General features: G+C 45.8%; 1 protein-coding gene across 3 annotated transcripts; it reads right to left on the bottom strand.

Moving 5' to 3' along the window:
- Positions 1-247: 247 nt before the first annotated feature.
- MBD6 (methyl-CpG binding domain protein 6) lies at positions 248-25,083 on the bottom strand. 3 transcript variants are annotated; one of them, XR_014491761.1, is made up of 14 exons: positions 24,874-25,083; positions 19,801-19,954; positions 18,672-18,808; positions 18,477-18,579; positions 17,095-17,260; positions 14,281-15,534; positions 11,274-11,821; positions 10,501-10,642; positions 9,142-9,323; positions 6,150-6,638; positions 2,840-2,917; positions 2,398-2,447; positions 2,214-2,289; positions 248-1,842 (listed from the first exon to the last, which is right to left on the bottom strand). XR_014491761.1 is itself a non-coding variant. In XM_083356668.1 (13 exons), exons 3-13 carry the CDS (start codon positions 18,782-18,784, stop codon positions 1,768-1,770), a joined length of 3,198 nt encoding a protein of 1,065 aa, XP_083212794.1. In that variant the 5' UTR covers positions 18,785-18,808; positions 19,801-19,954; positions 24,874-25,083; the 3' UTR covers positions 248-1,767. The 3 variants fall into 3 exon arrangements, 2 of the variants coding, with proteins under 2 accessions (XP_083212794.1, XP_083212795.1); XM_083356668.1 differs by lacking the exon at positions 2,840-2,917; XM_083356669.1 differs by lacking the exons at positions 2,840-2,917; positions 24,874-25,083 and having other exon boundaries at positions 19,801-20,372.
- Between the last annotated feature and the right edge of the window lie 1,851 nt (positions 25,084-26,934).

The raw sequence follows: 26,934 nt of genomic DNA, 5'->3' as shown, positions 1-26,934 counted from the left end.
AAGGCATTTGGATTACCGTTAGTCATGAAGAAAGCACTAATTTAATGCTAGACCCGAATGAGAATTGAAAGGTGCACAATGCAGGGAGGCAGCTGCCGATCTGCAAACAGCCCATTTCTTGTTATTGCTTGTTAGAGTTGCCTGCCCAGGAAGACTGTTTCTTTTAAACAAGGCGCCTCCTAAGTTAAAGAATATAGCCTTGTTGCAAGGCTAGAGTTTCAGCTGCTCAAAAACAACCGCATCCAGCTGTTTTAAATACATATTTTAATACTTGATACAAAACACCCCCCCCCAAAAAAATAAACAAATAAACAGTAACTTCGATCTAAGCTTCAAAATATTTTCATCTGTTAAATTAAAAGTCGCTCCCATAGAAAAGCTACAATTCACAATTGTGTATTTTTATTTTTACAAAACAAAATTTAAGCTCGAAAAAGGAAAAATAGTTCCCCCCCATTCCTTTTTTTTTCCTTTATACAAAAGAAAGGCCGAAGTTGGTTGGTTGAAGTGCATGGGAGGGAAGGGGAGACACAGCACAACTGTACAGTATCTACACAGTGCTTTTGCATAATGTGTCTAGAGTTGCAACCAGACGTGGGATGTAGGGGGGGGGAAGAGTGGTGGCGTGAAGTGATTTGGTCATTTAGAGATGAGGATTGTAGTGTTTGTGTTTGGGGAATGAATGAGGAGAGGAGCAGGGCAAACGGAGCTCGCTCTGACAAAGATGGGCCAAGTGTATTTTTGAGCACAAAGTCTTTTTGACTCTCCACCTCACCCCAATACGCTGTGACCTGAGTGTTCTTTTTAAGGATTTTTTTTAAAAAAAGGGAAATACAAGGAAATAATATATAGTTAAAAGCAGGAGTATTTTTGTGTAGGGGGTGCACTTACAGTCCCAGACTTCCAACTGGACTGGAGGAGGAGAACAGAACAGGCTAAGACGCCACTCAGGGTCTGGCATATTGTCGCTCTCTTTGAGTAGCATATAAATAAGAGGCAGTTGGGAGGGAAGAAATTTCTGGAAAACTGAAAGGAGGATGTCTCCTTGGTCTAAGGTGGCTTATTTTCCTTATTGCTTTGTACCTTGGCCACTGGGATCAGGACTGAGCTTGCCTGTGTGTGTGGGAGAGCGCCTGTGTGTACGTTTGGCAAGGCAGAGAGAAGAAGTGACTGATTCTTGTACTAAAACCCTGAGCCGGTTCTCACCTGTGTGCGATGCACACAGGCCTGAGGTAAGGTGGGAAGTGAAAGGGCGGCGCTGTCCCCCTCCAGGAGGACCCAGCCCTTGGTACTCCTTGCTGAGGTTTGGGGACCCAGCCGTAGGGGAATCTCACCAGGGGTGGGGAAGACACAAAATCAAGGGCAGGAGGGCCTCCTGCGCCACCAAGAGGAACATTACAAACATGGCTTCAAGAAGTGCTATGGGCATGGCCCTCTTCCCTCCCCCCCTTAGCAACTCCTCCCGACAGCAACCCCTCTCCAAAAAATGCTGAGACCAAGAGCTGCACCGTGTGCTTTGAGAGATCCCTCCGGTAAAAGATTCGGGACCCAAGCAAGTGGCGAAGCGAAAACACATTCATGGTCACGGATGCTCACAGCCATCAGCAACAACCGATCCTCTTGTTGGTATTTCCTCTCCTCCCCTGGGCCACATTCATAGGCTGGGCCCCAGAGATGGAAGGGGGTTGTGAATGGGGAGACACAGATGTCCCAAGCTTTCTTTGCTTAAGAATGGACAGTGGTGGAGCCCCCTCGGTTCAGGCAGTGTTATGTGGCCAATTTCCTCCTCCTGTTTTTCACAGGCCGGCCAGGCCGAGGCCGTCGAGCAACAGTGTAGTCAACCTACAAGGGGGAAAGACAAAGGTTTAAGGCACTATTCGCAAGTTGGGACCACAGTACCGCTCCTTATTCCATCTTTTACAAAGAGGGACATCCTCAGGAGCGCGTAACATAACCCTTGAGCAACCCTTCTGCAGTCCTTGTAAATGGCTCTCTGCAGCCACAATTGCCAAAAAGCTGGCGTTCTTCCCCCTCCATACTGAAGCAGAAACTAGTATAAGCCACAAAGGTGCCCCTTACATCAATTTAAAAAGAGGCAAAACACACCAACACCGTACGTCAAACCTTAGGGGAAATCCCCTCCCCAAGAAATGCTTCGCTGCCTTGGTCTATTTCACATTATCATCCACCCACCTATGAGGAAAAAAAATTACCAATGGGCTGGACCCTGGATCAATGCTAGGACCCCGAATCCGTGTAGTCTCAGGTCGGGCACTGGGCCGGACACCACTGCAAAGACAAAACAGTGGACTAATAAATAACTTCTGAGACATCCCAGGCTTACTTTGAATTCTGCTCCCTCTGTGAATCCTGTCCCTTCTAGGCACCGATTCTCACCTGCTTTTCCTCCTTCGACCACGTCGGGCTGGTCGCCTGCCTGGAGGGCCCTGGAGAAAGAAATGGTTAAAGGGTACGTATCAGTTCTGAAGATGTCAGCTTCCTAAAAGTACTCCAGAATTGGTGATAAAACCCTCCACACGATTTGACTGATTGGCAACCCATGGTTTCACAGCCATTCTACAAGGATCAGCGTATCCGTTCAACTTACATAAATAGTAAACCTTTCCTGAACCTTTTTCGTTTCGGCGTGAAGGCAAAGTGGGGAAATGTGAAAGTGTGCACAGAGATACCCATACTGAAAATGCTCCCTCGTGTAAAATGGGCAATATTAGATAACCTGGCACATCGCTACGCAGTTCTCCTGTTTTCTACATGCATGGGTTTATATTTAATATTGTTAGAATGAGGGCAAGTTATTGAAACAGCAACACATACATACCTCCCCCATAGTTTGAAGAGTCCAAAATTCTTCCTGAGTAAGCTTTAGAATAGTCTTTTACTTTAAAACCAAAGTCCTCTGAAGAAGGAGCAATCAAAGGAAACAAAACAATGTTTGGGTTCACACATCACACTAAGCCATAATATCAGTCTTATCCTACTAGAAGCAGGTTATGTCCTGCAAGCCCTCTGCTACTTGCCTCTACAATCTTCACAGTCCCACAAGTTCCTCAAACAGGCTTCAGCCTCTGACCAAATCCCACAAGATCCCTTTGTTAGGGGAGACTGGTGCATTAAATGCCTTTTTCCCCAATCTGTCTTTTGTCTCACTGAGATGAAAAATTGCAGCTTTCAATTTCTAAAAACAAAGCCTCCTTGTTTGACCTCCATATAGTGTGGAGTCAGCCTTGTGTCAGAAGCCAGGCTGGTTTCCAACAGTGTTGACTTTAAAACTAAGACAGCTGGAGGGGTAGAAAGTGCTGCGAAGATCAGGGGCAATCTGTGCTTTTTAGAGCAAGGGTGGGGAACCATGGTCCTTTTATGATCTGTGGACTAACTCCCAGAATTCCTAAGCCAGCATGGCTAACTCAAGAATTTTTGAAGTCCATAAGTCATAAAAGAGCCATAGTTCCCCACCCCTGCTTGGAGTGACATAAAACACAAGCAATTTTGGTTTGCAAACAAAAAATTTAGCCCTGGTATTTATTATATATGAATCTTGCTAACCATATTATTTAATGAATAATGATTAAGAAAACCATGGCTTAGCATAATGTATGAACCTAATTGGTACCATGAAATCATATGGCCATTTGTCCAATGCAAGAAAAAAACAAAAACAAAGATACAGTCATGGCCGAAATTGTTGGCACCCCAGAAATATTTCCAGAAAATCAAGTATTTCTCACAGAAAAGTATTACAGGAACACATGTTTTGCTATACACAGGTTTATTCCCTTTGTGTGTATTGGAACACAACAAAAAAGGGAGGAAAAAAAGCAAATTTGACATAATGTCAAACAAAACTCCAAAAATGGGCCGGACAACATTATTGGCACCCTTAACTTAATATTTGGTTGCACACCCTTTGGAAAAAATAACTGAAATCAGTCGCTTCCTATAACCATCAATAAGCTTCTTACACCTCTCACCCGGAATTTTGGACCACTCTTCCTTTGCAAACTGCTCCAGGTCTCTCTTATTGGAAGGGCGCCTTTTCCCAACAGCAATTTTAAGATTTCTCCACAGGTGTTCAATGGGATGCAGATCTGGACTCATTGCTGGCCACTTCAGAACTCTCCAGGGCTTTCTTGCCATCCATTTCTGGGTGCTTTTTGACGTATGTTTGGGGTCATTGTCCTGCTGGAAGACCCAAGATCTCAGACGCAAACCCAGCTTTCTGACACTGGGCTCTACAGTGCGACCCAAAATCCTTTGGTAACCCTCAGATTTCATGATGCCTTGCACACATTCAAGGCACCCAGTGTCAGAGGCAGCAAAACAACCCCAAAACATCATTGAACCTCCACCATATTTCACCGTAGGTACTGTGTTCTTTTCTTTGTGGGCCTCATTTCGTTTTCAGTAAACAGTAGAATGATGTGCTTTACCAAAAAGTTCTATCTTGGTCTTATCTGTCCACAAGACGTTTTCCCACAAGGATTTTGGCTTACTCAAGTACATTTTGGCAAACTGTAATCTTGCTTTTTTATGTCTCTGTGTCAGCAGTGGGGTCCTCCTGGGTCTCCTGCCATAGCGTTTCATTTCATTTAAATGTCGATGGATAGTTCGCGCTGACACTGATGCTCCCTGAGCCTGCAGGACAGCTTGCATTCCTTTGGAACTTGTTTGGGGCTGCTTATCCACCATCCGGACTATCCTGCGTTGCAACCTTTCATCAATTTTTCTCTTCCGTCCACGACCAGGGAGATTAGCTACAGTGCCATGGGTTGCAAACTTCTTGATAATGTTGCACACTGTGGACAAAGGCAAATCTAGATGTCTGGAGATGGACTTGTAACCTTGAGATTGTTAATATTTGTCCACAATTTTGGTTCTCAAGTCCTCAGACAGTTCTCTTCTCCTCTTTCTGTTGTCCATGTTTAGTGTGGCACACACAGACACACAATGCAAAGACTAAGTGAACTTCTCTCCTTTTTATCTGCATTCAGGTGTGATTTTTATATTGCCCACACCTGTTACTTGCCCCAGGTGAGTTTAAAGGAGCATCACATGCTTGAAACAATCTTGTTTATCCACAATTTTGAAAGGGTACCAATAATTTTGTCCAGCCCATTTTTGGAGTTTTGTTTGACATTGTCCAATTTGCTTTTTTTCCTCCCTTTTTTGTTGTGTTCCAATACACACAAAGGGAATAAACCTGTGTATAGCAAAACATGTGTTCCTGTAATACTTTTCTGTGAGAAATACTTGATTTTCTGGAAATATTTCTGGGGTGCCAACAATTTTGGCCATGACTGTAGACCATGAAGCACTTTCTGGAGGACTATGGAAAAACTGTTCATTGCTGGGAATCTTAAAACGGATCTGGGCTGATGGAAAAAGAGCACTTATGGTATAAAGCCAGTGCTCAACTTATAACCATTCATTTAGTGGCCAAAGTTACAACAGCACTGAAAACAATGGTTTACAAGTGGTCCTTAGACATTGTCAGAGCATCCCCACGGTCACGTGAACAAAATTGGCGTGCTTGGCAACGGGCATGCATTTACAACAGTTGCAGACCTTGCCAGCTGGCTTCCAATGAGAAGTCAATGGGGGGAAAGCTAGATTTGCTGAATCAACCGCAGTGATTTGCTTAATAACTGTGGCAAAAAACAAAACAAAAAAACCATGTAAAATTGAACACGACTCTCTTTAACAACTGCCTTGCTTAGCAATGGAAATACTAATCCCAGTTGTGGCCAGTGTGGGGTCCAGTGTGGGCTCAAAGTGGAATTATCTTTCGCCTAAAGAACAGACCAACACAACTGCTTTGTGGACTGGATGAAAGGTCCATCCTGGTCCAGCGTTTGGGGTTCAGTGGAGATGTCAATAAAAAAGTACCCCCAGAAAGCAAGCTTTTTTTTCCTTTTGGGGTGTCTGGACAACTGAAGTAAAATAATTTCCCTACAATTTCCTTGAAGTTCTTCCTTGTTCCATCTAAGCCTTCCCCAACCTGGTACCCTTCAGTTGTACTGAGATTACAACCCCCAGAATTCAGCCAGTTGAACGGCAATTCCAGGGGATGCAGTCTCCAAACACCTGAAGGGTAGCAAGTTGGAGAGGACCATTTAAGCACTGCTACATACCTTGATCTCCTGAACAGCAAATGGACCTGCTTGAGTTTCTGCACTGCTAGCCACCATTTCTCCATTGCAACGCCAGGTGGGGTGCGACAGATGTCCCGCTCCCAACTCAGGAAGTTGGCCATTGAAGTGCCGCCTGCCCCGTCCCCGTCCACCCCCACGCCGTCCAGTCTTGCTGCCGCGGAATGACCCTCGCGGAAGGCTGCCGGCCGAGTCCCCATTCAGTTCTTCTGGGCTACATCTGAGCCGCTTGTGGGGAGAGTGGGAACCACTGGCCTCTTGCCCTGCGGGGGCCTCCTGCTCTCCTTGCCGGGTTGGCTCAAGGGCTCTGGGCGTCTCTAAGGCACTTGTGAGGGCAGTGTCCGTGCAAGGGGGCAAGATAGCCTGGTGGCTTGGCTCAGTCTCTGGCACAGGGAGCAGGCTGGACAAGGCTGAGGCTGGAGGTTCACCAGGTAGCACCAGTTTCTCTGGGGCACTGAAGCCAGGGCTTAGCTGGCAAGCAGAGAGAAAGAGAAAGAGAGAGAGAGAGAGAAACCTTCATGAGATCATTTTATCTTCTCTGCAGCATTCAGAGGTTGCTTCTCCAAAAGCTTTTCTGAATTTACATTTTGCCAAGTGGATGGATATTTGAATGTTTACATTGCTGTTAAATATTCAGCTTCTCAGGACTTTCTTCCTAAAGACCATCAATATCATGCTCAATGGGCTTACCCTGGTCCGTTTCTCATCTTTTAACCTTTCAGAGAAACAATATATTGGACCGAGGTCTGGACAAAGGATGTGTAGTTAGTTCACGCGTACACTAAGTAGTATGTTGGAATGTCTTGGAGAAGACATTGGTTGTTTAGGCTAGGAAAACTGGGAAGGGATAGGCCCCAGTAGAGGAATAATAAGGAGAGTCCGCTGTTTCATTGCTTTGTTCCCCCTTAAAACAGCTATTGGCCTCACTTTAATAGTTATTCAACCAGTTAACCGAAGCCTTAGTGGCCCCGGGTTCTGCTTGTTGCTTTTGAATGCTAGGTCTGCCCTCATTCGTGACTTGACTGTTGATGAGGGCACCAACCTGGAATTATCACTGAAACCTAGGTGGCTTCAAAGAAATATACCCATCCTGATTTCAGGTTTTGCTTACCCTTGGGGCACCAAGCATCTTCAAAGAAGGATGGGACCCTGAAAAAAGCGTCCTATTCTTGCTGATATGCAATCCAATTACAGCAATTATGTAAATCCATATATTTATTTATATGCTCCTTGGCTGTGCAATTTATGATTTAGGCCGGAGTGTATTCCCAACTAGTCTTCCTGACAACTGGTAATAAGGATTGGCTCTAATTTCCTGAAAGTTCTGGAAGAAATTGATCTTATTTATTATTTATGGATTTAAAAAATTTATCGGCTGCCCATTTTACCATAGGGTAACTCTAGGCGGCTTTCGGTTACATCTTAGTTAAAACTAAAATGTTAAAATCAAATCTTAAAATCAAAGACACATGGGAATGGGGGGGCAGAGTTGGGGGGAGGATCTGTTAGGATCTGTTATTGATCAACCACCTCAATTCACAGGGGCCCCCAAGCCGACTGGCACAGCCATGTCTTTAGACCCTTACGAAAAGATAGGAGGGTTGGGGGTCAGAAATTTCTGCTCCTTCTGCTAGGGTGCATACAACAATTTGTTGACACATTTGTTCAGGAACTGATAAAATACATCTGAGTATCACCTGCATACTGATGACACCTGACTCAGAACCAACAAATGACCTCCCTCAGTGTCCTTGAATAAACAGGTGAATGAGAACATAAAGTCTTGTCGCAGTCTACAAATCAAAGTTTTCAGATTCAACTTTCCTCCTTTAACCAAAATCAGAAGGAACTGGCCGCCCAATTTCTATTTCTTACAGCCATGGGATATTTTAAATTTTTGAGGGAAATACAACCGTACCCAACATCTGTTGAGGAAAATACAATAATACCCAACATCTGTCAGTGTCAGATCAGAATTTTGCCAGTCTGATTATGTAGTACCTCCTCTTTCTACTTATATTTCGGTAAATTAAGAAGTGTCCGAGTCGCTTCTGAATATTATCTGTCTGTTGTAGACTTAAAACCAGCTCAGGAGATGGTTTTGAGGAAGGAGTCATTCTAAAAAGGAGAAGGATGGAAGGCTGAGTCAACCTTGAGCCAGTCAGAATCGAACTCCTGGCAGTCGGCAGAATTAGCCTGCAATACTGCATTCTAACCCCTGCGCCGTCACGGCTCCTAAGTGCAGTGAGAGGCTGCATAGAGCGACCTGGTGCAGGGCCCTCTTGACCTGGCCATTCCAAGCACAAACAGAGGTCTCCCAAAAACGACCTGCCAGACCCTCAGGAAAAACCTCAAGTGCCCTCTGAAACTCCTTCAGGTTCATCAGGTGCCTGGTGCAGACAGATGAATAGGCCACACTTTCTTGTAGTGTGTGTGTGTGTGTGGGGGGAATTGCACAGGATCACCAAAATACCAATCAAAGAGTGATCTAACCATGGCAAACGACTGATGTAATGTACTCTGTCTTAGATCATATTGCAGCTACTACCCCAAGAACAGACAAAGAACAGATTTAATGTGTGATCTCTGGTTCTTCTGACGATCGGGTTGCCACCAGCTCCTTAGCTTTTCCCAGATTCAGTACCATCTGGGATTGAAGGTTAAAATCCCCAAGCACCGCCAGCCCCAGGGAATCAACCGCTAATCTGGCAATGGAATCAATAGTTTCAGTGAAGTCCTCTGAACTGCCGCATATTGTCCTGACAGATACCGACACGTTTGGTTGGTTTGTTTGTTTGTTTGTTTGTTTTGGCTTCGAACTTAAATCTATTCAGAATTGGCAGATGCATTATGATGGGTACGCATCTATGAACGAAACATGCTCTTTTATCCCCAAGTGTGGGTTTTCCGTGCGAGAGAAGAGCTAAACGTTGCTCATCCGTCTACCCTGAGCCGATAGCGACCTGCGGCTTACCTGTAAGGTCTGGAGGAGGCAGGCCAGGGGGTTGGAGCCTGCTAGCAAGGGCAGCTGTCCTTGGAAAAGCTGGATGCCGAGAGGCCCTTGCAGACTGGGTGGCAGGAGAGGCTGCTGGGCCTGGAGAAGAGGACTCCCAATCAAGGAGGGGCCCGAGGCTGGGTTCAGTGATGGAAGATCACCTTCACACAGACAAAAGCGGGGAGAATATTAACTGCTGCTGGCACACAGCTATCATCATCGGCACCAATCCCATGTACTTCTACGGGTAGTAGCAGTTAAGATTTCCTACATTCCTTCTCTCCCCTCTGAGCTTACAGTGAACTGCTGGAAGGTCAGAAGGAATGTTCTCTGCTGTCCCGTTTTTGCAGGTTCGGAAGGCATCTGAAAGAGGCACCTTATGTGTGTACGACTTTTTTTGTTTTGCAAATGGATTAAATCACGCTGAATTGAAGAAACATCCCTTTACAACAATTCATGCGCAGGTAAAGTTGCAGCCGGTAAATATAGCTCTACTCCCTCTCCCCCCAGTCATATCAGCAGGGGAACGCCAACAGGGGCTGGATAGGGAGAAGCAAATTGTTGGTTATGTCCACAGTGGGGAAGACCTTTGCCCAAACTGCAGCTCTCCAGAGGTGGTAAACTACAGGCTTTCCTTGCTTACTGATGCCTCATTTACTGACAGTTCAAAGTTATGGTGTAAAGAAAACCAGTTTGCGGTTGTGACCAATCCTCATATTTATGATTATTGCAGCAACCCATGGTCGCGTGATTTGGGCACTTCACAGTCGCGTATGTTTATGACCACGGCAGTGTTCAATGGTCACATGATTGCCGTTTGCTTGCTTCACAACCAGGTTCTCGCAAGCAGAGTTAATGAAGATCACAGAAGTAAAATCACAAGTCATGGTCACATGATGTTTCACTTAATGACTGGGAAATCACTTAACAACCAAAGAGGAAATGAGATCCTAAGCTGGTCACAATAGTGCTGTTGGTCTCACTTGTGGTTGATAAGTGAAGACTGCTGCATAACTCCCAATTATCTCCTGCCAGGAAGAATCAGCTTGGAGAAAGCTAAGAGCAAAACATTAGGTCTTCAAACTAGGCCCTTTTATGACTTGTGGACTTCAACTCCCAGCATTCCTCAGCCAGGGCACGCTGGCTGAGGAATTCTGGAAGTCGAAGTCCATAAGTCATAAAATGGCCAAGTTTGAAGAGCCCTGCATTAGAACAAGAGGACATCTGGGGGTGGGGCGAGGGGGAACAGTCTCTTTCTGCTTAGGGGCAGTCATTTGGGCTTTAATTATCTTTACCTTCCCAGGAACTTGGCATCGAACAAGATGGCGATTAACTCACCCAGAAGTGTGGTACTCAGCAGCGGGTTGACAAGCTGGGGCAATATGGGATTCAGCCGCCCAGAGGCACTGGGGGTACCCTCAGTAGTTGTTGGTGCGTTGTTAGTGGAGGTAGGTGCCACAGGAGTGCTAGCCAGGCCAGTCTGGGATAGAAAAACAGGAAAGGTCTGAGGCAAGAGCAGAGCCATCCGGACAAGCCCCTCAGGTGACTTCAGGAACGAACTCAAAGCTGTTGCTCGGGCTCAGCCACCTCGTTTAACCCTAAACCAGGTTTCTATCATTTAAAGCAGGTATTGTTTTTTTTCCATTGTCTAACGACTAGTTTATAACTCTAAGGCAGGAGTCTTCAAACTTGGCCCTTTTATGACTTGCGGACTTCAACTCCCAGCATTCCTCAGCCAGGGCACGCCGGATGAGGAATTCTGGGAGTCGAAGTCCACAAGTCATAAAAGGGCCCAAGTTTGAAGACCCCCTACTCTAAGGCAAGGTCTCCTTGGAATCACACTTTCCTAATAGGTAAAGTCAACAGATTAGTATCATCCCTACAGCAGCCGGATATACCTTGTGAAAACTCTGCTAACAGCAACTACCTTCTTCCCAACCTCGCACGTTCCTAAGATAGCCTTCAACCTGTGACCAATCCCACAAGATCCTTCATAAAAGGGAAGGCCGAGGGGTGGTTAACTAGATACGCTTTCCCTCCGAACCCACCACACATCTCAAGTGAAACGAAACACTTCTAAAAGCGACTGGCCTCTGGCTCAACCTTCTTACCTGGGTGGGGCTCGGTCCTGTGTCGGAAGGGCCCAGGCCGGTTGCCAAGAGTGCCGAGTTTAAAGCTAGGACAGCTGGAGGGGTGGAAAGTGCCGGGAAGAGCAGGGGCTGCAGAGTTTCGGGCAAGCTGGCAAAGGGCTCCAACAATGGCTCCGTGGTGGCTGCTTCCCTCTGCCCTTCACAAGCTGCCTCTGGCAGTGCCAGCAGCGACGCCAGGAGCCCACTTGGCTGTTGTAGCAAATCCAGGCTGGGCAGCACCAGAGGCAACAAGGGCTGCCCGTCTGGCTCCTCCTGCAGGTTAAGAGGCGGAAGCGGCGTCTCTGGGCCCAGGGTCAGCGAGAAGGGGAAGGAGCCCAGTGGGAGCAGCCCAGGAGGGAGAGCGTTCCCAAACGGCAGCGCTTGTTCCTGTGCCAGGAAGGGGAATGGATCGGTGCCAGTGGGCAGCGGGCAGCCCACACCCCCACCTTCCACTGTGCCGGTGGTGACAGTAACAGGGCTGGGGGTGGGAGGGCCCTTGGGAGTCATGAGGGAAGCCGAAGCAGCAGCACCTGCGGGAAAGAAAACAAAGGCATCACCAATCACAGGAATGGCTGCACCCCTGCCTAAAAGGGATGCCTCTTCCCAGAATGCACTGCAGATGCCCCTTGTGAATCCTCCAGGCCAGAGCAGATGTCCGGTGTCATCTGTAGCCAAACTCTCAGCAATTCACACTCGGACGCTTACTCCACTTAATTCCTTACGTGATTTGGAGTGTATAACAAGAGCGTAGGCTTGCAAGCCACTCTTTATGGGGGCGGGGGGCGGGGCGGTGTTCCTGTATATTTTAAGGGACACGCAGAGGGGAAAATTCATCCTGGTGTAACTCCCCAATAGGCTGCTCAATTGCTAAAGGCTTAGGAGTTTTATCCTTTCAACCCTTCAACCTCAAGAGTTAGTAACTGCTTGAATAATTCTAACGATTTCATTCAGAGAGCAGTGAACTCTTCTGTGACTGGACAGATCACCACTGAGACACCATCAGCCAATCATTCGGTCTTGTCTGCTTCTCCTCTGAAGAGGAATCAGCTTCTAAGCCAGCCATCAGTAGCAGGCTCATCTATAGATATTAGGAGGAGATATATAGACTTCACATAATCCAAGGGCCGGATTGACGCTTTGTACTAAGCCATCGTAGGCTTTGCTTTCAACGGAAAAGACGCTGAGGTTGGGAAAGATTGAAGGCAAAAGGAGGGAGGATGAGATGGTTAAATAGCAACAGCACTGAGACGTATATACCGCTTCGCAGTGCTTTACAGCCCCTCTCTAAGTGGTATACAAAGTCAATGACATAGTGGACATGGATTTGGGCTAACTCTGGGGGATAACAGAGGACAGGGGGCCTGGCGTGCTATGGTCCATGGGTCGTGAGGAGTCAAACATGACTTAACAACAAAAATACTTTGGGTTGACAGGATGGGTTCTCACCACTGATTCGTAAAACCATTGTTTTTGGGTTAAGGTAAAGGTAAAGGTTCCCCCGCACATGCGTGCTAGTCGTTTCCGACTCTAGGGGCTGGTGCTCATCTCTGTTTCAGAGCCAAAGAGCCAGCGCTTGTCCGAGGACGTCTCCGTGGTCATGTGGCCGGCATGGCTAGACGCCAAAGGCGCACAGAGTGCTGTTACCTTCCCACCGTAGTGGTCCCTATTTGTCTACTTGCATTTTTACGTGCTTTCGAACTGCTAGGTTGGCAGAAGCTGGGACGAGTAACAGGCGCTCACTCTGTTATGCGGCCCATGGGATTCGACCCGCCAAACTGCCGACCTTCTGATTGACAAGCTCAGCGTCCTAACCCACTGAGCCACCGCGTCCCTTGTTTTTGGGTTAGCATAAAGTATAAGCCCACTTGAGTGTGGTTTATTCAGCAAGCCTTAATTAAACCAAAACTGAACACGTGAATCCAATTAATGTTTGTTTTATATTATTAAATAGTTTTATGTGTTACCAGGGCAGCATTGGAGAGCTTCTTTTCCTTAATGTTGTTTTCCTTTTCTAACTCTCCCTACTGTCAATGTCACTGCTCAGAAGGGGGGGGGGACTGCATCTTCTATACCCAGTGCTTTTTTTTGTAAAAGAATAAGGTGCCGGAACTCACACATGTCATACAACCCGCCTTGCCTACTCTACAAGGTTTTATCCAAAAAAGGTGCCGGAACTCCGTTCTGAGCGTTCTATGAGAAAAAAAGCCCTGTCTATACCAGTTCCCACAATGGAAGGTAGAGGGGAATATAGTAGTTACAACGGCATTACGTCAATGGCAAGACTAAACTTCTCCTCGCCACTGCTGCTCCTCCATTCCTCAATCTGTAAGTTTCACAGACGGGAAGATAAACAATTTAAACCGGCACATCTAGCCTGGCAGTAAGAAGCATCAATTTATCTAACTGCAAAGGGCAAGGATTAAACCACTGTACTTGTTGCCAAGGTGTAAGCCACACGTACCACAACAAAGGTTGGTTTGAGTAAACTTTCACAGAATGGGGTATACCACTAACCGTCTCCTTTAGCTATTTCCGTCTGTGTTACATTAAATAAAACAAAGGCCTACGTTCAAATGCCCGATCAAAGGGCACCTCCGATTATTCAGTCCCCACCATTTAATACATAGCCCCTTTGCCCAAACTTTAACCAGAATCTGTAACTGATGACAAGCCTTAATTATAAATTCAGGATTGCATAGGCTGAACGTTGCATGATCAGAAAGGATCAGACGGCAACCCAGCTTGGGCAGGGCCTTTTGGTTCAGCAGAGATAAGATCTGCTTTCCTGGCCCAGAAAAGGGAGGCAAGACAATCGGGGGATGTGACTGCCATAGGGCTGGCAATTCCCCCCCCCTCTTTTTTTTCCCTTAAAGAGAAGAAAGAAGTAAAACTCTCCAGGCCCCAGAGGACTGTCACTCAGCTGCAGCTCCCAGTCTGGGGAAGGACCAAACACGATGAAGGCCACCTCCGCCTCCATGTACAAACCTACCTGGGGGTCCTTGGGATGCAAGCGGGGAGGTGGGAGGTTTTGGCTGTGGGGAACTCCCTGAGATCTGTTCGGAAGACGTGGAGGCCAGCTGACCAAAGAGGCTGAGGAGTTGGCTGTTGAAGTCCTGGAAGGGGGGCAAAGAACTGGGGCTGTCGCCAGTAGGGGACTGGAGAAGTGGGGGCAGGCCTGGCGTAGGTGAACTCCCGGGAGGAGCCAGTAGACTGAGTAAAGAGGCCAGCGGCTGTACCGGGGCGGCTGAGCTTGGGGGTCCATTCTTGGCCTCTCCTCCAGGGGGCTGGTCCCGAGACCAGGGGTGTCGGGTCAATGTCTCCTCAGGATGGGTGACCCCTGTCTGTCCTGCGTGGGAATCCTTGAGCAGGCGCAGGACAGTGGGGGAGCGACGTTGCCGCCGAGGTGTCCGCCCGCCCACCACTGACAGCAGCAAGCGGTTGGGTAAAGTGCTGGCAGCCAGCTCATCAGGACGCCCCCGGCCAACCAGCTGGGCCTTAGCGGCTGCACTCAACAAACTGCTGGCTGGGAAAGAGCCTGGGCCCTGAGGAGGAAGGAGCAGCAGGCCAGGCGGTCCTTTGCTTTCCGGAACGGCTCCTAAGGGCACTGAGGGCAGGTTATTGCTGCTTTGGTTGGTTAAGGCGTTGGTCGGGGGTGTCGGGTCCAAGCTGGAGGGCCTGGGAGCCAGGCGGTGTCCAGAGGGGCCCTGCTCGGAGGAGGCCGAGGAGTGCCGGGACCGCTGTGGAGAAGGCTCAGCGCTGCCTGCTGACGAGGAAACGGAGGAGAAGCTGGTGGGGGCAGGGGAGCCGGCAGCACTCGCCTGCGACCCGAGAGGGATGGAACGACCACTCCAGGGGCTGCCCTCTTGACCGGGCCCCACCTCATCCAGCAGGGGGAAGAGGAAACTGCTGGATGAATAGGGCCGGGGTGATGCATCTGCGGAGGCCTTGCTGGGCAGGAAAGAACCCCCGGCAGCGTTCAGCTCAGACGGGAAAGTCGGGCGGGCACTGCCATTGACCGTGGCTGGCAGGCGACCTGGGAAGACATCCCCAAAGACAGCATTGGGATGGCGGGGAAAGGAAGAGCTTGGACCGGACCAGGCACTGCCATAACGATCAGAGGGACATGGCAAGGAGAGATCCGGCCCCTTGGGCAAGCTGGCTGGAGCTTTGTTGGAAAGAGTCTGCTGCAGGCAAGTGCTGGGCCCTGGCGTGGCCGGGTGAGATGGCAGAGTCATTCCAGCCCCTGTAAATAGAGGAAAAGGTGATTATTCTCCAAAAGAAAGGACAAACAGAAAGCCCCAATTTGCACCAAAAGGCTGGCTAGCTGCTTGGAGGGAATGAGAACACAGAATGAATGGATGAACCTTTATTATCAAAGTACAACCATGTATACATTGAGATTGGCTGAGCCTCCCTTCGTGCCCCCCCCACAACTCACAGTGATAACAAACCCCACCATCTTGTTACACCATGTGAGCTAATTGCACAACACACCGGCCCTGCAAGTCAATCATACATAAAGTTATTTCCCATTCAAAAGCCTGACAGCCCACAGATAGAAGCTGTTCTTCAGCCTGTTGGTACGGCTGGCTATACTCCTATATCTCCTACGTGATAGTAGATGAGTGAAGAGGTACCGACCAGGGTATATAGTATATATATATAGTATATAGTAGGCATATAAATTCACTGCAGATGGGGACTGTAGCCAAGAAATTAAAAGACGCTTGATCCTCGGGAGGAAAGCCATGGCAAATCTAGACAGCACACTAAAAAGCAGAGACATCACCCTGTCAACAAAAGTGCGTATAGTCAAGGCTATGGTCTTCCCAGTTGCAATGTATGGCAGTGAAAGCTGGACCATAAGAAAGGCTGAGCGCCAAAGAATTGAAGCCTTTGAACTATGGAAAAGACTCCTGCGAGTCCCTTGGACTGCAAGGCGATCAAACCGGTCAGTCCTAGAGGAGATCAACCCTGACTGCTCTTTAGAAGGCCAGATCCTGAAGTTGAAACTCAAATACTTTGGCCACCTAATGAGAAGGAAGGACTCACTGGAGAAGAGCCTAATGCTGGGAAAGATTGAGGGCAATAGAAGAAGGGGACGACAGAGAATGAGGTGGCTGGATGGAGTCACTGAAGCAGTAGGCGTGAGCCTAAATGGACTCCAGAAGATGGTAGAGGACAGGAAGGCCTGGAGGAACGTTGTCCATAGGGTTGCGATGGGTCGGACACGACTTCGCAGCTAACAACAACAACAGGCATATAAAAAAAAGTAATCTAAAAATCAAACTTCCAAGTTCTTCCACCTTGGCAGTAAGATAGAAAAAACAATCTTAACCGCATTTCACATCTTCAGATGCATATCTGTTCCCAGTTTTAAGACATACTTTTTACAATCCTACCATTATGCCATTATTGTGGAATTATTTCTATCAGTGTTTCTATCATTATGGTTCTTTATGGTTTTTATTTTTGTTGCTTGCTGCTTTTAATCCTATGCTTGCCGCCCAGAACCACAGTTGCAAGATGGACAGCTATCTACACTGCCATAGTAAATAAATAAGATTATTGTAAGCCACCCAGAAACGCTGGACATGAGATGGGTGAGAAATAAATTTTATAAATAAATAAGATCTTGGTACGGCTTCTGTTTAGAAGGCTAATCCAGAATTCTTACTCAGACTCTTGCAAGAGGCCAGACGAGAAGCACTGGGACAAGGAGCAGCTGAAGAAGAGATGTACAAACAAACAAACAAACAAACAAAAATACAAATCAGGGCATTCATCAAACAACATAAGTTACCTGGCCCCAGATGTGGCAGGCCCAGCGGTCCATGGCTCTCCATGCTGCGATAAAGTGTCGCCATTGCCACTATTTTCCGCCGGTGATTGCAGAGCTTGGTCATGTCTTGGTCTCCCTTGCTGCCTTCGCTCCCAATCACCATTGCTGCAGGGTCGAAGTTGAAAACCTAACCATGATGGGGAAAGGTTTAGTGACCGAACACCTGCCCTTCCCTCAATCGACCAAAGGTGCTACAGCAGGAATTTGCCCGTTCTTTGGTTCTAGTTGGAAATCAGGACTGTAGCTGAATATCAGCAACCTCGTGAGTTTTTCTGCAGGACATTCCACTGCTTCCAGGGAGATTTTTAAGTGGAGGAGCACAACCTCCAGCCCCCGACAATACATGTATGATCATTTAAACCCGGGTTTAATTTTAACCTGAATGAAATGTAACCCAAATGAGTACTGTCTAGGCTTCAACTTTTGCTTTTTTTTTTTGAGTGCAAGCCACAGCAAGCTCCTCGAAGACCAAGTATGATACGTGGCCTGGAAGAAGTTGCCTCCCATGGGTTTAAGGGTGTGCAGGACCACAAACCAAAGCATTTTGCCTTTCCATACAAGTGTGTACTTATGGTAGTTAACTGTAATTAAAATACAGAGCATAAAATGAACCACTAAAGAAAGGAGATTAAAATTGACAGTTAAAAAGATAAATGGAAGAGTGCGTTTTGATTGCTCTTAGAAAGAAGGAGGATGTAAATGTACTGTAACAGTTCCAAAATGCTATTCCACCACCTGGAAGACTCAGACTTTTTTGGCTAGCTAAAAGAGACTGAGAGTGGGGCGTGCGTGCGTGTGTGTGTGTGTGTGTGTGAATGTGTACACTTTAAAAGAGCCTCTCCCACAGACCTGAATTGCCAAAACAAGTATATGATGAGTGAAGGAGTCTATGTCAGTCCTGCTGACAATAACAAGACCTCCCAAAGCACATACAATGTCCTCCAGATGTGCCATAATTCACTTTCTATATATACCAAACCAGCCTAGCCAACCGGAGCTGGAATGCTAAGGCGGTAAATCGTGCTCTTAGTTGATCCATCACCTGACTAGCAAGAAATATGTCCCAGTGATAAAGCACATGCTTTGCATGTAAATGTTCCCAGGCTCCATTCCTGCCACCTGTACAAAGCTTGAGAAAGACACCTGGCTGAAACTAGAAAGCTCTAATCAGCCAGCTAGAAAACCTAGCAGGACCCACTGATTTGCTGTAAGAGTTTCCTACCTTTCTTGTTAGGTGTTATTAGTCTCTTTTACTTGTGGAGTTTGTTCCCACTCGGGCAAATTCTACCCCAGAATCTCTCTCAACAGCCGATACTAATTCGTTTCTCTTTTAAGTCCTCTACCTTGTGCACGTTGAGGGGACACTCCAGTCCACACTTGCAAGTGCCGTCTGCCAGCAGATATGCACGAGTCTGCTCCAATGAAGCCAAGCTTGTCCCACTAGGGCTAGGAGAAAGAAAAGAGGGACGGGCCAGATTAGCACGAAAGCAGCAGTGGAGAAGAGGAGAGGGAAATATATGGTTGGGGGCATGCTGTACCTGATATAGCACACTCTGCCCTCTTCCACCCTGCGCTGCCAGCCCACAGGCACAGGTGTGACTGCCGGGCGCCCACCTCGATCCACACCAGAGCAATCATCGCCGCCATTCATTGTGCTCCCTCAGCGCTTGGGCACCTGGAAGAACCCGTGGTTGTTAAGATGGCAGGCATCACAGTGGTTAAAGAGCATTGAGAGCAGCGGGAGGAGAGGATCCTAGCTAGTATTAGTAGGGATGAAAACATAGAGATGTGTGTCCTTAGCTCCAAGAGCTCAGGCTACTCTAAGCTGAGAAGGACGAGGCCTACTTTTGCAGGCCTGACAGCACTGAGGAGCTTAAGGCATCTGCTTAAGGCATCCACTACCTTTACAAACAAAACATAAAGATTTCACCCTTAGCCTTGCTCAAAAGCCTGGCATCTGAAACTGGGTCCCTCCCTCTAAATCTCCCAACTCCACAGGTAAACGCTTTGGCAGAATAAACAGCCTGCCACCCAGCCTTTCCTATCTGGGAAAAGTGAGATTAGCTGTAGGACTGCGAGAGGCTTTGTGTCATGGGTAAGAGTTATTATTAGCCGAGCCAGCAACAGAATGGCTTCAGGCCAAGCGACACAAACCAACAGAATCACACTTGGGGGACTACACCACCTCAGATTCCAGGTCGGTGGGACTCCTGTTTTCTTTTACAATGGATTTTTTTTAAAAAAGGATAATAACAACAATTCCCAATATAACTCCCTACTAATTTATACAGTCCACAGTGGTACAGTCATAGAAGAGCTAACTCATAGGATTCTATTCTAAGATTATGAGGAGAGGCGCAAAGGTTGGGGGGGTCATTCAAAAGAAAAGACAGTAAACAGGCCACGAAGGGTAGCTGGAGAGAATAAAAGAGGGAGACAGAAAAGGGGCACTGCATGAACTAGGACACTAGTCAGACATGACTTAAACCAGCAGAAGATCTGAAGGGAGTCAGAGAAACAGATCTGCATTACCCAAGCCCCCTCCCCCTCTCCTCCCCCAATTAAGTGGGCAGCTCTGCCCTACTAAACAAAATCAGGAGAGAGCCACGAAACAGCAAACAGCTGGCTGATCCTTTAATCCAGCTCTGCTATGCAGATGGCTCCTACCTGCTCATGGCTGCAAACCTCGCGGCAGGCGATGTTAAGGCTGGGTGGGTTCCCTTGAGGCACTCATGGTCACTCCAGTGGCCTCTCGTCTGAGAATCCAGATGGTGACCTGTCCGGCAAGCTCACGCCACTCAGTAGCCACACTAGCCTACGCCTGGAAAGGAAGGAGAACTTAAAGTTGAGGCTCCTCAAGTGAGGAAAAAGAGGGGAGATAAGATTCTCTACAATTTTTTTTTGATAGGAAAATATCTGGGTCAAACGCTTCTTCTTCTTCTTTTTTTTTTTGGCTAATGTTAGGTCACCATTCTAATGTGTTACTATTCCAGTCTGAGTTAGTAAAAGTTCTTGTTACTTTAAAATGATTCACCGTTTACTATTTGGTGTGGTACAAGGAAGTGATAGACAGACGCCCAAGGAAAACAAGGCCTACCATTAGATTCCCAATTATTATGGAGGATTAACATCCCAGTTTAGAGGAGGGAAAATTGAGTATTTGCCAACAGCAGGACAGAGCTTAACATATAAGGCTGTGGCAACCCTTGGGAAACTGACTTGCATGTATTGATGCATATGATACAAATTGCACACCATTGGATCAGGCTTTCTGGGCATAATCTGCACAAAAGTAAATCCTTAAGAGACAACAGGTTAGAGACAGTCAACTTGGAATACACAGATATTTTGTGTAACAGTTCCAGTTAACGTGGCCAAAAACAGTGATTCTGGGCATTATAGCCCAAAGCATCTTGAAGGAACCACCGGGTTACCTCCAGTTCTTGGACTAGACTACTACATCACAGCAGATTCTCTTAAGTAAACATGCAGGAGAATCCAGGTTCAACCTCTGGCATGTTCAGACAGAAAAAATCCTGCCTAAAACACTGGCAAAACACTACTAGTCCATGTTGATAATACAGTACTGTACTGTGTTAGTTGGACCAATGGCTTAATTTAATGTAAAATAACTTTCTATATTCCTCCTAGCAAATAAACATTTAACCAATCAGAGGAAAGGTTTTCAATCCAGCCCATTGCATGCAAAAAATCTCTGAAATCATTTCTATTAATCTGAAATACTCCTCCCTAAGTGCATGACTTATAATGACTGGCATAAAAGCGAACCAATAGGCATTTGTTTTGGCTGCACATCTAAATCATATGCTAATTTTTCTTATTCATAAGAGTGGCATTTCTAAGCAGATACAAAGATGTAGACAAGATATTGGTTTCTCCCATGTCATAAAGAAAAAAAAAAGCTTCTATAGAAACATGTTGATGCCGGCTGAAGCTTAGGGATGAGTATGAGTAATGGACTGGAGCTTTACAAATACATTCATTTGTTAGTAGCCCACAAAATGCCATGGGCTAGTGGCCCATCTCCATATACACAAACTTGTTAGCCTATACCAGGGGTAGGCAACCTTGGATCTTTTATGACTCATGGACTTCAACTCCCAGAATTCCTGAGCCAGCATGGACTTCATGAGTCATAAAAGAGCCGAGGTTGCCTACCCCTGCCCTATACAGACAACTAAGCATTTATTTTTGGAAAACTCTTTGGCTGATTGGCCAAAGGTAAAACTTTGTCACCTAAAATGATTAGAAGAAATGCTTATTTAGAATTCTGAACATTATTTATTTTTTCTATCCCTCCTTTATTATTTTCACAAATAACTCAAGGCTGCGAACATATGCAATACATCTTCCTCCTCTTTTCCCCACAACAACCACCCTGTGGCTTGGGATGAGGGAGAATGATCAGCCCAAAGGCACCTTGCTGGCTTTTATGGCTAAGGCAGCACTTGAACTCAGTGTCTCCCGCTTTCTAGCTTAGTCTAAACTGAATCTCACATTCGCTGAAAAATCTACACTCATCAGGCTAGCCAAGGATCAAACAATAGGGATACAACATATTATATTTCTCTTCACTGCAGTCATAAAAACTGACTGAAAATGATAGCCCAATTAGAATTAATTACTAATGGGGAAAAACAGATTAATTTCATGCATTGTATTAAACCAATATTTCTTTAACCATGGTTACTGCATTAACCACAATTAAGCCAAAATCAAATGAGTCACATGTAAATAGCTAATATACTCTTAATATGCTATGTACCAGATCACAGCTTGAACTGCTCTATTCTTAGTGCCTTTAACAGTAGCCTGGCAGGCAGAAAACAGAAGAGAAAAGAAGAGAATCTGTATTTATTCTACAGATCAGGTGAGTGTAAAAGGCGTAAGACGGGATCAGTAGTTAAAAAGTTGGCAGTTCCTCTCATCACACATAAATTGATTACAAAATACCTAAAGAATTCAGAAATCCAGAGGAAAAATACTAGGAATGGTTAATAGACCTGCTGACACATTGATTGGCCCCTCCTATTTACTCATTGACAGAACTAAAGGTAGACTGGGCTAAAGCAGTACAAAAGTAGATTTCTTATTCCAGAGCAGGTGAATGTAGATTATTTTTTTGGGCTAAGGTCTTTTTCTTTTTGAGGAAACATCTGAAAGCAATGTTGAAGCAACAGAAAAAAATGCTCTTTTTTTGAAACCGTATGTGGGGTTCATCTTACACCTATATTATACACCTATATTTTTTACATTTTAAAAAATACTATAAACCACAAGGAGAAATTGGAAGGATGCTAATCTTACCATCCTTAAAGATAGCACTATTCCTGAGACTGGGCCCTGTCATACTAGTTGCTCCCCTGAGTGAAACTTAATACGGTTGTCAGTGCAACAATGAGGTAAGGACAGTTCCTTATCCAAGTTAAAGTGCCCAGGCCTTGTATTGTCACTGACTAAAGCCTAGGTAGTTTTGGTTCTGTTACAAAGAAATCAACTATAGGTTTTAAACGTATAATTTACACTAAGTATATATTTTAAAATGTTAAGTCTTGGCCATATATTTTTTGGATATATTCAAAGCATTTGATTCTTTGGAGGGAACTTTAAAAAGCAGTATAGAAAACTATACTGACCCACTGCAGAGGATAAAGGATCAGAAATTATTTTGCCACAGTGTAATGGAAGTTGGCAACATGCTCAGGATCTTATAATGCAGGATAGATATCCTCCATCAGGATATAGGTAGTCCTCAACGTATAATTTCATTTAATGACCATTCAAAATTACAACAGCACTGAAGAAAGCAACAGTCCATTTTTCACACTTACAACCATTGCAGTATCCCCATGGTCATCTGATCAAAATTCAGACACTTGGCAACTGACACATATTTATGACAGTTGCAATGTCCTGGGGTCATGTGATTATCTTTTGTGACCTTCTGACAAGCAAAGTCAATATGGAAGCCAGATTCACTTAACTACCTTTTTACTCACTTAACAATGGCAGCGAGTTACTTAACAAGTGTGGCAAGAAAAGTCATAAAATGGGGCAAAACTCATTTAACATCTGTCTCACTTAGCAATAAAAGTCTGGGCTCAATTGTAGTCATAAGCCGAGGACTACCTATAATCAAATGTATGCAGCAAAAAGATTAGTCTACTCTCTGATTGTATAACTGCACTCTGATTAACTTTAAACAAGGCTAGCATTGTTTATGTTCTGCAAGGTGTGTTTACCTAATCTAGCTATTTTCAACAAACACATACTGTGCATTTTGAACAATTGGTAATGTTGTAGAATCCAACCTACTTTTTGGGGGGAGGGGAATATTGTACCTGGAGCCCTCCAGTTGTTCTCAACTTCAGCTCCCCTAGCCACATAATAATTGCATGTAATTCTGGGAACTGTAGTCCAAAATATCTGGAGGGGAGGGCACCATATTCTTAAATGCAGTAAAATAAATAAAATAAAATAAAAATCACAAGACAAATAAGCCTGGCGGAAAATGTATATTGTACCATTAATTATTACTGCCTAGAATCTCTTGCCATCCAAAATAATGAGAATTGGGATTTTGCATAGGAAGCAAGTGTAGCTTTTAAACCTTTTAACAATTACCAAGGAGCTACCCTACCTGATAAGCAAATTCCTACTGAAGAAGATCAAAGGTGCTATCTAGTTTCTAATTCCCCCCCCCTAAACATAATAGTTGATGCTTGGATGGAAACAGCCACAGCAGTTCTGTAATCTGAAGAAAAAGGATTCTAAGAGAGTTTTGTTCTGTTCTGGCCTTTCCCAACCTGGTGTCCTCTGGATATGTTGGACCACTATTACCACCATCCTTTACACAAGACTTCTAGAGGGAAGACTATGCATATTTTGCCTCTGACTTTCCTAAAAGATCTTGAGAAAATCTGTTAATCTCCTTTTATTTGGACTCACTATTGAACGAGAGTCGGGGAAATGGTCCTAACCAATTTTCTGGTGACTTTTAACCTTTTCAACCACATTTCTACTCTGCAGAACCTGCACTGGAGAAGATGAACCCCCCCCCTTTTTTACTTTTCCTGCACAGTCTGAAAAGGTATCAACACAAGAGTGGGAAATACAGAAATCCGACTCCAGCAGAATCCTCTTATGAGAAATTTGTGGGGAAATCTCTCTATGACAAGCAATCCTTCTGTCCACCCTTTTTGCCACCTGCAGTTTGAGAGACTGAAAACAGAAGCTGGAAGCCTTTACCGAGTAATGTTCTGGTACTGCCCCTTGGGTCATAGACCCCCTTCATCCCTGGAGGATGGCTGAACTTTTCCCAACATTGCAGCAGTAACTGAAGGTCTAGGAGTGGGGTTTGGATCCCCCCCCTCCAAAAAAAAAGGGAAGACATAAGGCAACCAAGCACCCCGGCAACCTTTCTCCTTAGCTTTGTGCAATCGGGTTTAAATGGGAAATCCTCCCTCTCCCCCAAAGCATTATTTATTCCCTTTTGGTACAGGAAGAGTAGTTGTAAGAGGTGGCGGCCAAATCGCCCTTTCCCAGCAGCTCCTCTATAATGGAAAGGCTCGGCAACTCCGGCAGAAGTTTGAACTGTCAAAGAGAAGCTGCAAGCGGGAGATCGGCTCGACTCCGGGCACTCACAACTCCCTAGCCATAATGCCGAATGCACCCCGAAGTCCGACTTCAGAGAGTGCCCGGGGCCCCTTTGGCACTTACCTTGGTTCATGGTGCCCCCTCCCCAGAAGCAGCTGCAAGCTCCAACTTGTAATCGCGTCCTTCCCGGGGGCTACGGGTGCCCCCCCACCTGCGGTGGGTGCCGGGTGGGTGCCGGGTGGGTGGGTGGGGGGTCAGGGTGCAGGGGATCGCTGGTGCTCTCCACCCCCACCCCCCAGTGCCTACCTCACTCCCTCCCTCCCCCCTGGACTCAGTGCCAGGAAGAGGAGGGGGTAGAGCGAAGGAGCTTCCTCCCTGGCATGCGCACTGGGGGCCGGGTGAGGGTGGAGGTTGGGGAGTGGGGGAACAGCCCTGGGAATTCCGTTCCCGACCTCCTCCGCTCTGCGCTTAGGGCGCAGGAGCTGCGCTTTGAGCGCAGGGCTCGCTGTAAAATCTGGCCTGGGCCCTTTTGGGTCGTTTCGAAGTCCCGGTGCGGAACTGGGAACGGCACTCGCGGCAGTCATCCTGCCGCCTCTTGTTTTGCGGCCTGCCTCGCTTTGACCCTCTAGCATGCTCGAAAACGACCTGCTTTCCAGGCAAGCCCTGTCTCGAATGCGCTGGCAGAGAGGTTTGGGCAGCCTTTGGAAAGGACCCGATCCCGTAGAGCAGTGGCGTTTTAATGGGAATGAAAGATGAAGCCCTCTTATGATCGCCCTTGTTTTGTCCCTGAATGGATACAATTGGTGTGTAAAAAAAGTCTGTACAACTACATTACGTAAAGGCAGTCTGTAAGATGATGGAAACTCTCTAAGAGGGTAAAAAGTTATTCTCGGGAATCTCCTCCCCATTCTGAGGAGAAACGTAGAATCCAAAGTTATTCTACCACAATGGGCCAAAAACTGCCAAGGAAGAATTGAAAATACCGTTCCCGTTAATGTAAGTTCCTAAAGTCACAGGTATGAGATGGTTGGCTGTAGAATAAATATACAGATTAATTTAACCATGAATCACTCAACCTAATTGGCTGTATTTAGATAACTTTAATGGATTTGATAACAAATAGCTTTAAACAAAATCTCATTTTAGCCTACCCCTTTGTGTGGAGGAAGCTTTTGTGTTCTCACTTAAAGTGGGGGATAGCAGAAGAAAACTCTCTTGCTAGCTTTCCAGAGGCATCTTACCGATCATGCCGCAAACCACACTCTGAAAAGGCTTCTCACTTGATCCAGCAAAGAAGTTCTTTTTAAGCAACATTAAAAATTGTTTGGACAAATTAAAGTTCTATACAATCCAGCATCCTGTTTCAAACCAACAGAGAAGGAGGCTACAGTTTCTCTTGCAGCTAGTCTTAGCCTCAGAAGTTGAGGTAGACAATTAGCTATTGAGGTAATAATTGATAGAGATCCAGTGCAAATAATACTAGCTTCTTTTCTTAAACACTCTGAATTGACAATTCACTACTGTTATGTCTTATGGCTGGGCACTCGAGATAATGCAGGTGAGGTATTTCCTCTTCTGGAACTATGGTTTTATCTGAGATTTCAGTGGTGGATACTCTTCAGATGTTTTACTAATCTAGTAATTTAACAGAACAGTTTAGGGGTCTGGATTTGATTCCCAAAACATGTTTTGAAGGCAAGACCATAATAGCTCTCTGCAACAACTGCTCTCCCTCCCCCCACCAGGATTGCAATCCAGAAATCTCTCCAGAGTACCTTTCTTGGAAACCCAACCAAAGTGCTGCATAACCTATGATCTGTGTGGCTTAGATAGAGGTGATAAAAGGCTGTTCATATTCAGCTAATTAAGCCTGAGCACAATTAGATGTTAAACATAAAGAAACTGAAGTGGAGATGAAAGTAATACCTATCTTAATTATGAAAAATTTAACAAAACAATAGAAATATATATGCAAAATATACATTAAGCAGACATTGGGATCAAGTTTTTTTTATAAGAGAAAAATCTGTTAAGAATGGATAAATAGCAACTATATTGGCACTGGCATACCAGCAAGCATGATAAATTATTATTTGTGGTTCTCAGGAATGGAGCACAAACTGACAAAAGGTAATTTCATATTAAATAATTCAAGGAAATTATTTCTACAAGATTTGATGATGT

This window comes from Vipera ursinii (assembly GCF_947247035.1).
Source record: "Vipera ursinii genome assembly, chromosome: 2".
NCBI lineage: Eukaryota > Metazoa > Chordata > Lepidosauria > Squamata > Viperidae > Vipera > Vipera ursinii.
The sequence above is the reverse complement of the archived record's forward strand: the minus strand, read 5'-3'. Positions and strand labels throughout refer to the sequence as shown.

Excerpts from the sequence above, each read along its gene's own strand:
- MBD6 (XM_083356668.1), bottom strand. The coding sequence starts at position 18,784 with ATGAATGGCGGCGATGATTGCTCTGGTGTGGATCGAGGTGGGCGCCCG. Across the intron at positions 17,261-18,476 it reads GTCCCCTCAACGTGCACAAG|GTTTTCAACTTCGACCCTGC; the intron begins GTAGAGGACTTA and ends CATCATGGTTAG. Across the intron at positions 2,290-2,397 it reads GGTCGAAGGAGGAAAAGCAG|TGGTGTCCGGCCCAGTGCCC; the intron begins GTGAGAATCGGT and ends TTGTCTTTGCAG.